Source organism: Cynoglossus semilaevis, chromosome Z (assembly GCF_000523025.1).
Source record: "Cynoglossus semilaevis isolate Cse_v1.0 chromosome Z, Cse_v1.0, whole genome shotgun sequence".
NCBI classification, from domain to species: domain Eukaryota; kingdom Metazoa; phylum Chordata; class Actinopteri; order Pleuronectiformes; family Cynoglossidae; genus Cynoglossus; species Cynoglossus semilaevis.
In genome coordinates, this window is record NC_024328.1 from 12,703,007 (window position 1) to 12,713,885 (window position 10,879).

Sequence of the window (10,879 nt, forward strand, 5' to 3'; positions counted from 1 at the left end):
GATGGATGGATGGATGGATGGATGGATAGATGGATGGATGAGGGATGGATGGACGACCACTAGTCTATGGTGTGTCCTGGCTTCCGTCCATGTAATCTGAGCTGGGGCTTGGCACCAGCGCCTCCTGTGGCTGTCAAATGATGAGTGATAGACGATGGAAGAATATTTATAGACTGTGGGAAAAAAACCCCATCAAAATGTAAATACTATGCTGTGTACACTGAAAAATGAAGTATTGTCATCTACGCCGAGTATCCAGAGTCATTTCCTTTTCATCTGCGATTAACCCCTACTTGGCGCCCAGGTCCGTGAGTTATGGGCAGGTGTGTAATGTGAATGCAGTCTTCATCTACTGTACAATAAATTTAGATGCTACAACTACAAAGATGCAAATACATTAGAAAAGTTTGGCAGGTAAACACCGTCATTTATGGCACAACATCCTCCATTAATCATCGCGGCTGCCGTCCAGGACTTAAAGACTGATTAATTACAGGCTAATTATAGCTTCACGCATGTGCAATCTTAAGTTTGAAACGTCATCAACTAGACCAGGGGTTCCCAACCTCTGGTCTAGGGGACTGGTGCCGGTCCAAAGATCATTTAGTACTGGGCCGCAGTGGGGAAAAAATGTACTTCAGTTTTACTAATTTACTTCATTCCAAAAGAATCCAGTCATATTCCTTTACTGTTTTCATTTAAATATAATCAGTCAGTGTTTCAAAACAACAGGTCAAAGGTCATTCACACTGAACTGATACTAACAGAAGAAAGTCTAAAATACGTTTTATTTTAAAAATTCAATGATCCTTCAACGTTGGCGCGGTATTACCAGTCTGCAATAACGGCGGATACCGGCCGACCGGTCCATGGTACAAAAACGGTCGGGGACCGCGGAACTATACCGGAGACTTCTCACTGTGGTGTTCAACTGGAGGAACCATAGCAGGGGGGGTGGGGGGGGCTGTTTATGCAACATAACTTAGTCTAATAAAGAGTCTTTCCAGCATCAGTCACAGGTATCCACAAGTTAAAGTATTAAAAAAAAAAAATTGCCATGTTGCAGCCAAGCGGAGAAATGCGGAAAAAAAACTGCGTGGCCACAGGCTCGTCGACACCGCGTCTTTATTCTCCTTTAGTTTCTCCTCAGTTGACTTTTGGAGGGTTATTTTAAAGGCCAGAGCGAAGCGCGAGAAACATGTTGGGTTTGTGTAAAGGGCGCCTGGTAAGAGCTGGGAAAAATTAGACTCATGCTGCTGTGGAAACGCGCGTTTCTAAATAGGGATGTGAAATTACACTGCGAAGAAATACATAGTATTCAAGCCCGAGAGTAAACACCGAGGTGAGACTCAAGAGGCTGCAAACACTAGAATTGCATTGAAACTATAATAATGCCTTACAAAGACGAAGGGGGAGAGAGGGGCAGCTCCCCTTCAGTGAAACACCAGGTGTCTGTTTCTGTAAAATACCTCTTCATCTTATTTTTATTTATAACCCCCGTCCTGGAGGTGTGATGTGTTCAGGGTACCGCCGCGGCTCGTGTAGGTAATATGTATGGCCGTTCACTCAGCCCTCGCTCGATCGGGGGCTTTTATATGCAGAGCGTTTGGTGGATGTAATCCCAGGCTTTGACGTGACGCCGGGCGAGAGTGAGCGTGCATACGAGCATCTCATGCTGCTGATTAAAAAAAGGAGTTCACGTCTGGGAATGTATGTTTAGACAATGACCCTCTCGTGTTTTTATTTTTTTTATTTTTATTTTTATACCAGTGGTGAGATAGGATTAAAAAAATTGATTATTTAGGTATGATCATTTTCTTTTCTTTTATATATTATATATAATAATATATATAATATAATATGATATATATATATTATATTTCTTTTTAATACAGAAAATGTTTTTTTTTTTTTTTTTTTTTTTTTTTTAAATGGTGTGTTCACTCAGTTCTTACTGGGCTTCATCGTCTGACTGGTAAACAAGCTTTGGGGTACAATACCGCCATCTACTGGGTTGAACAGGAAGGCATCTTTGTTACCCATTTGCCGGAAATTAGGGAATTGAAAAAAAGGTGTGAACAAACATACAAATATTTTTGAACAGTTTTAACCTCACTCAGAAATGTCTGATTATATTTTTTTAATGATAGAGTAAGAGTATCCACCAAGGTTGATAGTTGAAATAAATTTATGGACTGACTGTCAAAACATCTGGCGCAGATATGGATGTTCTCCAGAGGATAAATCTTTAATTATTTGGATGACAGCCTACTCTTCCCATCTGCAGGTCAAAACTATAACACAGCTGGCACGTTAGCAAATTAACACAGCTGATATGCTAAGCTTCACACATTTCACACCAGCATGTCAGAATTTGACATTAACACTGAGCTCAAAGTGGTGCCATGGCAACAGATTCTAAACATGGCTGCTGACAAAGGTACGACTTTATTTAATTTTCTAAAAGAGGTTTTTCCCTTATTTCTTCATATTCTCTTATTTTAGTCAATTTAGTCTCCAACTTAAGTCACTTTAGTCTCCAACTTAAGTCACTTTAGTCTCCAACTTAAGTCACTTTAGTCTCCAACTTAAGTCACTTTAGTCTCCAACTTAAGTCACTTTAGTCTCCAACTTAAGTCACTTTAGTCTTCGACTTAAGTCACTTTAGTCTTCGACTTAAGTAACTTTAGTCTCTGGTTTAAGTCACTGGTCTCAGAATTAAATCACTTTAGTCTCCGAATTAGGTTACTTTATTTTCCAATTTAAGTCACTTTAGTCTCCATCTTAAGTCACTTTAGTCTTTGATTTAAGTCACTTTATTCTCCGATTTAAGTCACTTTAGTCTCTGATTTAAGTCACTTTAGTCTCCATCTTAAGTCACTTTAGTCTCTGGTTTAAGTCACTTTAGTCTCCAATTTAAGTCACTTTAGTCTCTGATTTAAGTCACTTTAGTCTCCATCTTAAGTCACTTTAGTCTTCGACTTAAGTCACTTTAGTCTCTGGTTTAAGTCACTTTGGTCTCAGAATTAAGTCACTTTAGTCTTCGACTTAAGTCACTTTAGTCTCTGGTTTAAGTCACTTTAGTTTTCGACTTAAGTCACTTTAGTCTTCGACTTAAGTCACTTTATTCTCCAAATTAAGTCACTTTATTCTCCAATTTAAGTCACTTTAGTTTTGGACTTAAGTCACTTTAGTCTTCGACTTAACTCACTTTATTCTCCAAATTAAGTCACTTTATTCTCCAATTTAAGTCACTTTAGTTTTGGACTTAAGTCACTTTAGTCTTCGACTTAAGTCACGTTATTCTCCAATTTAAGTCACTTTAGTTTTGGACTTAAGTCACTTTAGTCTTCGACTTAACTCACTTTATTCTCCAAATTAAGTCACTTTATTCTCCAATTTAAGTCACTTTAGTTTTGGACTTAAGTCACTTTAGTCTTCGACTTAAGTCATTTCAGTGTCTGACTGAAGTCAATTTAGTCTCCGATTTAAGTTGCTTTGGTCACTTGATTTTTAATTTGAGGCCAAGCGGATTTTCATTGTGAATATGTACATCCATCCATCCATCCGTCCATCCATCCATCTATCCATCCATCTGTCCATCCATCCATCCTCCTTGTAAAACCTCTGTGTTTGTAACCCCACGAGCCGTAAATCTTCTCTTTTCCTCTTTCTCTTCAACAGATTGCCTTTTTGTGACCGAATACTTCACCCGCACGCCTCGTAAACTCAACGCTTTCAACTCATTCGCCAGTGTGGAACTGTTCCACTTCAATGTGCCTGACGACACCATGATGGCCGTATGGAACCTCATCACCTTCAAGGAGCAAGGAGGCACGTTTGGAGACAGCTGCCCCAATCGCAACGTGACTGTGTAAGAAAAACTCGTTCACCACAATAAACAAACAAACAAACAAATAAAATAAATACACATACCTTAGTACTGCAAACACAGAAATGTACTTTGAGATGGAGAACTTTACTAGTGCAACCATTTCTATATAGAGCGTCTACATGAATTTAATTTAATTTAATTTCTTGTTTTACTAAGCAGTGATATGCCATTGTGTTTACGTACAGTGTGATGTCACAATTCAAAGAGTAAAAGGGAAATTCTTTGAATTCATTGAAACTGTGGTTAAAAAAAAACAAGTTAAAAAAGTATTGTTTTTGTGACAAGATAAAGTTGCTGCTTGGAGCAACAATCCAGACACATGGTGGCGCTTCAATTACAGCATTAATCTGTCTCATTCACATTTAGACCTGTCATATAAACAAATAAATATCAAGGTTCACCAAAAAAAAAAAAGAAAAAGAAAAAGAAAAGAAGAAAAGGGCCATGCAGAGCTAAATTTTGACCTCGGTGATTTATAGGTACTTCAGGTCTGGAGCTCCGCCAGTAATCAACCCCCTGTACACCCGTTTCCCCCGGGACACCATTGTCCCAGGGTCCTTTGCCGTGACTCTGACCTGGACTCTACCCAACCGTACAACTGGAGCGTTCAATGTGACCAGTCCACTCCCTGGAGACTGGTTCCTTGCAGCGCATTTACCCAAGGATGAAGGCAAGATCTCAGTCAAGGTGATTATGGTCACTGACCACAAACACATGTATTAGTTTCACGTTGTATTTTTGTTACTTATTTTAAGGCTCTGTAATTTTATGGTAACATTGATCACTGGGTTTATTTCTGCTTTCTGGACTAGAGCTTCAGTTGGATCGGTTACTGGAACAAAATTCAGGAAAAAGAATGCCTTTTAACCAAAAACAGTTTTGTCACTCTGCAGCAGATCCTAAATGATAGTTCACCTGTATACCAGGGGTCTGCAACCTATGGCTCGTGAGCCACGCGTGGCTCGTGAGCCTCTGTATCGGCTCCTAGCAGAGACCAGGGGATGATTTTAAAATTAAAAAAATCAATAGTTTAACAGTTAAAAAAAAATCAACTTTCTATCCAGTATCAAAAAAACAAAACAAAATGGCACCCTCCTAAAAGCTCTGCTCACTTTCTGTTCCACTCTCCGCATTAACTATGCAAAAAGATTTTTATTTTACATTATATTTTTAAAATTTATTTGCCTTTATATGGACCCGAGGTGTGAATGGTCGTGTGAATGTTAGTGTGAATGGTTGTTTTTTTCTCCCTACATCGCCCTCTAGTGGATTGGTGGACTCCCCAGTATTTCTTCAAGCCATTAAGTGGTAGAAAATGAATGAAGTACTTTGGAGGGGAAAATACTTTCTTTGTAAAAGTTTTTTTTTTTCAATGATAAATTGGATAAAAAGATTGTTTTTCATATTTGATTACAAACACATCCGTACGTGTGGTTTTGTTGACTCCGCAGGCGACGTGATTTGCATTACTATTTTGACAATGGCATTTTACATGTTTCAGTCTCCTGCAGCTTCACAGTCTGTGCAGAAAACAAAAGAACGAAAAGTGGAGGGGAAAAAAAAGAAAGAAGTGAACACCTCAGTTCTTGTCTTTTAGGTTCAAAGCCATTCATATGTAGATAGACGTACGACATTTGCCAAAAACTTGGCGGCAGGGGTTGTTTGGTCTCTGGTGTGAAACCCCGTTCTTATATCTCAAGCTTTTTTTTGTTTTGTTTTTGTTTGTTTTTTTTTGTGTGTAAGATTGCTTCGAGTAAAAGGCAAAGAAAATTGAATTCCTGGCCCAAATATTTGCTGTCAACACTGAAAGTCCCAATATACTGGCTGCTGCCCACAGGGGCTAAGTGTTCACTGGGCAATAGAGCCAAAAGGGCTGTGAGATTGGCATCCGTGCCTCTCAAGACTGCGAGGAGGAGGAGGATGGTGATAAGGCTCTAAATGTGTGAGTCGGTGTCAGAGCGAAGGGCCTGGCTGACCAGCAGAACGGCACCGGCAGCAGGGGTGGAACAATATTCATGGTTTGAGGAACCATGAGGAGAGTTTTCTTTCCTTTCTTTCTTATCATGGTTTTTTTCTTTTCTCTCTCTCTCCATTTGTCTGCATGAGCACCTGCTGATTTCCATTTCAGACAATTTATTTTCACTACGGTTTCTTAGATGTGCCTCTTTTGTGAATTTTCCTCTCTGGCAAAAGTGCAGCCGAAATACACAACAATCAAATCTCTCATCAAAGGGTTGAATCAAATTTTGGATACAAAAGCCCCGGTTTGCTCAGAGGCGCTGGGATAAGAATATAACCGTGGATAAAATGTGATCGTCTGTCAAAGAGACACGCTATAGAATGGAATTCTAAATTCTGCCTTCCCTTAGTAGTTTATTTCTCTTTAATGCATTCTCTACAGCGGAGGGAAATGTGTGGAGGAAACACCTGAGAATGCAAAATGCATTTCTAAGCGTAGCAGTTAAATAATGTATGTACTTTGTATACGGTTTTACACAAAAAAAAAAAAAAAAAAAAGAAGAACTCAGCGTTATGGTGTTAAAACAAGCATTGGTGGTAAAACTATAGTTTCCAAGCCTTCAGTTTTTCTCCAGTGGTTTGAAGGAGAACAAACAGCTTTATATTAGGACGTCGCTCTCAAGCTAAAGGTATCAGTCACGCTGCTGGAAAAAGGTCAAATTTCTCTCTTTGTTACCTTGGTAACAGGTGTTAATTCCACCCCAAAAGTTCAGTAAAACACCTTTTTTTCTAAACTTCTCAACTTCACCTCATAAGCAATTGCAATTGCAATTGCATATACCGTATTTTACAGACTATAAGTCGCACTTTTTTCATTCTTTGGCTGGATTTGCGACTTATACTCAGATGCGACTAATATATTATATAATTTCACTTGTTTGTTTTCTTTAAACTGACAGCCACTAGAGGGCACCCTAGGCTTGTGTACTACTATCTGCTACTTCTGTACCACTGAGAATTTAGGTGTTCATTATTTTCACACTGACAGCCACTAGAGGGCACTCGGGGCGTGTGTACTACTATCGGCTACTCCTGTACCACTGAGAATTTAGGTGTTCATTATTTTCACACTGACCGCCACTAGAGGGCACTCTAGGCTTGTGTACTACTATCTGCTACTTCTGTACCACTGAGAATTTAGGTGTTCATTATTTTCACACTGACAGTCGCTAGAGGGCACTCTAGCTGTCTAGAGCGACTTATACTCCGAAATGACTCATATGGGTTTTTTCTTCCTCGTTATGCATTTTTTGGCTAGTGCGACTTAGACTCCTGAGCGACTTATAGTCCGGCAAATATGGTACTTGATCTGTGAGACAGTGCTCAGTATTAGAGAAATTCTCCGAATGTTTTTGTTTTATTATGGGAACCTGAATAAATGTTAAATGTCTGGAGTATTAATGTAGTAGTACTGTAGTACAAACACTACACCACTGCCGTCATTTTAAGTGGTTGAAATGTTTTTGTGGCTCTTGGTGGATTTCAGTTGCTGGTGAAAGGATAAAACTGACTCTTCTGTTGTTGGGGGGCTACAGAACCCTGGTTTAAACTGGTTTACAGCAGTTTATTCTTCTGTTGATCTTCGGTGTTTATGAGCTGTAGGGGGAGCTAGAGCCAATCGCAGGAGTCGTTTGACGAGTCTCACCACACACTACAAAAAATTCCCCCAGTCCCCAACAGGATAACGTATAACCATTCACACTCACATTCACACCTACGGTCAGGTTTGCGTGAACCATTAACCTAAAAAACTTAGTTAAAATTAAAGGGAAATTAAAGCTTTAAAACTTGACAAAATAGCCATTGAAAAATACATATGGCTCTGAGAATAAAACAAAGTTCATGTTAAACAACATTTTATGTCTTTGTTATGGGCCATAAAGTTTGGACCACATAAAACCAGTCCAAATGCCACAGAAGGCCCCAGGGGCCAGACTTTGGAATTTCCCGTTATAGGCTGTAGTAAAATGACTAGTCAGCAGTGTTTGGTTTCTATTATTTATCTGTCATTTAAAGGCAGTAGCTCTTTTATGATCATTACATCAGAGTTTGACAGTGTATGTTAGCCTTTTAATAACTCGTGCATTTTGTCCAGTCAGCATTTCCTGCTGTCAGGACCGGAGAGTTCTATCTCCGACTGTAGACGTAAACGCTGTGATTCATAGATGCATCCTTCAAGAACCCAGAGGCGTAACAACCGCAGGACTCCCTACCAGCTCTAACTGTTTATCATACATTATAGTTGATGTGACCGATGGTGGTTCCTGGTCTGCTCTGACCCCTCCAGATTTTACCCACCAACTAAAAAAATAATAAAAAAATATATATATATACCTAAAAATACTTAGTTAGTCACTAATGATCTAAACAACTAATTTTCCCTCAATTGTATTATTTAATTTGTCGAATTGATCTGAATGAAAATTCAAGTTTTCTTTTCACCACTGCTCCTCGGGCTTAAAATACCATCTGAAAACCAAACTCGTGATTAATTAATCGTGATTAATTGTGATTAATTTTGATCATGAATAATCATGATTAATTGGTTACACAAGTACCATCTAATAAGTACATACTGTATATAAATATACTTATTAGATGGTACTTGTGTAATATATATATATATATATATATAAGCTCTTCTTATTGGGGCATATTCTTTATCCTAGCAGCAGAACCTAAATGCACTTAAGACAATACATTTATTATGTGTATTGTATCTACTGTAGATCTTTATTCACAATACGATCAGTAAAGTTGACTTCATTCACTGTCGTGATTTACTTTATTCAACTAAACGAACTACTTTCAGGGGCTTGGTTTTCTCCGACCAGATAAAGTACGAGGTTGATTTTTTTTTTTTTTTTAAATTATGCTTGTAAAATAGTGATATGTTGGAGGTGTCTTCACTTGCACTACAGAAAACAATGGCCTTCAACATTTCATATTGGCTGCGTCCTAATTAAAAGTCGTCTTGCTCCAGGAGCCACATGTGCAGCTCTGACCGATGGGCGGTAATAAATCAAAGGGTCACCTCAGAGGCTCCTGGACTAATGACACAGCACAGTAATCATGGCTGAGGCAGAACGGGTTAGTGATCACTTGACAGGAAGGGGGGGGGGGGGGTGGGGAGAATCCAATTTGACATTCACACCTGTCCTTCTAAATGGGATGGAAAAAGCCCCCGGGGGGCCTTTTCAAAAACACATTTTATGGCAGCTCAAGTCTAGCAACGCAATGCCGATTCGGCAGGTTCTAATTCACCCTGTCCGTCAGGCTCATCTCACACGGAAGTGCACATCGAGCGTTAACGCTTGAGAACAACAGGACTGCGCGCTCCGAGTGCGTGTTCCGCCGTGCGGTAGACAATGGGTGGACAGAGGAGTATTAATCCGGCAGGATGACAGGCTTTATGCACACAGTTCATTAGGACATTTCAGCCAGTCTGAGTGATATCCACTCTCCTCTTCCTCCTCCTTACCGGCAGTTAACCACTGAAACAGCATCTGAGTCACTGCTGTGTTATGTTTGCAGGGTCTGTCAGAGGAATGCCAGTATCTGTTCCAACCTCAGCTTATTGTCCAGAGGCTCATTGGGATTTCAGTGCTTTATCCTGGATACTTCATCGACCAGATGATCCCCAACAACAACAGATCTGCCATCTATAAGTAAGTGTTTAAACAGAGCCTCCAAAATACCAAGGTCAGAACAACCTCAAAATATTTGTTCTGAGCTTCAACTTTGATCTTTCCATCCTCACTTCCTTCTTTCTAAGTAGGGTCTGGTTTCCCAAGTACAAATTTTACATTTTTAAATACAATTTTTAACTTTCTCTTTTTGAAGTATTCTATTCTAATTTGAATATTTAAAAAATATTTATGAAGAAAAATACACAACTGCCACTGAGATAAATCTGTTGAGGTACTTCAGATTTCATAACAGTCAGTTTTAGACCTTGGTCTTATTATTTTTATAGACTTCAGATCAGTCGGACGCTTCTCAAATGTACTGCACATGGACCTCAGTCAAGCAAATCAACGCTCGACGTATCACGTGCTGACGCACGTCGTAAATTATAACGTTACCATGATGTAAAGTTAGCCATACTTGGAGCTGCTTTTGAGGATATTATATGCAGTACATTTTATCGAAGCAGGTAGTACTGTGCCACGGTGAGGAATACGACATTTTTCTAAAATCAAAATACTGTAAATTAAATAAGTTAGTAGTAAGTGACAATTCAACTTTTTCATCCGACGGTTATGCTCTTCGCGCCTTTCCAATTTACAGATAGACGCGTTATTCCAGCATCAACAGTAATAGCGTAAAAATAATTTTACTTAACTGGTTATTTTCACGCTTAAACATCGTTGGTAAGAAAAAAACCTCATCGATTCGGGCCACATGTTGATACATTTGTAAATTGTTGTTGTTTTAAACGCTCATCACTGTCATGCTAATTACAAAGCTATCGTGTTTAAAGTTATTCTTTGCTGCATGTAGATATTTGCATCTTAAGCAATATATATATGTATATATATATATAGTTTTAAAAACTATTAATGAAGTTATCAATAACCTTCTTTTTTATACTTCTATTTAAATACGTAGTATAACTACTGTAAACCCTAATACACTACACAACAATTAAAATGGTCAAAATGTGAATTTTGTTGAAAAATTATTGAAAGTAATTGAGAAATTATTTGACCTGTATAAAATAATTTTCTATGATTACTGACATTATTTGGAGGGATTTACTCACAAAAAAATACTACTGCTCAACATACTGTACACACACACGGATTCTGTATATACTGTATATATATATATATATATATATATATATATATATATATATATATATATATATATATATATATATATATATATATATATATATATATATATATATATATATATATATATATATATATATATATATATATATATATATATATATAT

The 10,879-nt window shown here is 38.2% G+C and overlaps 1 protein-coding gene across 1 annotated transcript in view; it reads left to right on the forward strand.

The window, feature by feature from the left end:
• The first annotated feature begins 3,594 nt into the window (after positions 1 to 3,594).
• Positions 3,595 to 10,879, forward strand: part of LOC103397919 (transmembrane protein 8B) — a 51,985-nt gene continuing 44,700 nt past the window's right edge. The window contains exons 1-3 of the mRNA XM_008336354.3: positions 3,595 to 3,874; positions 4,375 to 4,582; positions 9,449 to 9,582. Of these exons, the coding sequence (XP_008334576.1) occupies positions 3,792 to 3,874; positions 4,375 to 4,582; positions 9,449 to 9,582 (425 nt within the window). The 5' untranslated portion in view covers positions 3,595 to 3,791. The remainder of the gene's footprint in view (positions 3,875 to 4,374; positions 4,583 to 9,448; positions 9,583 to 10,879) is intronic.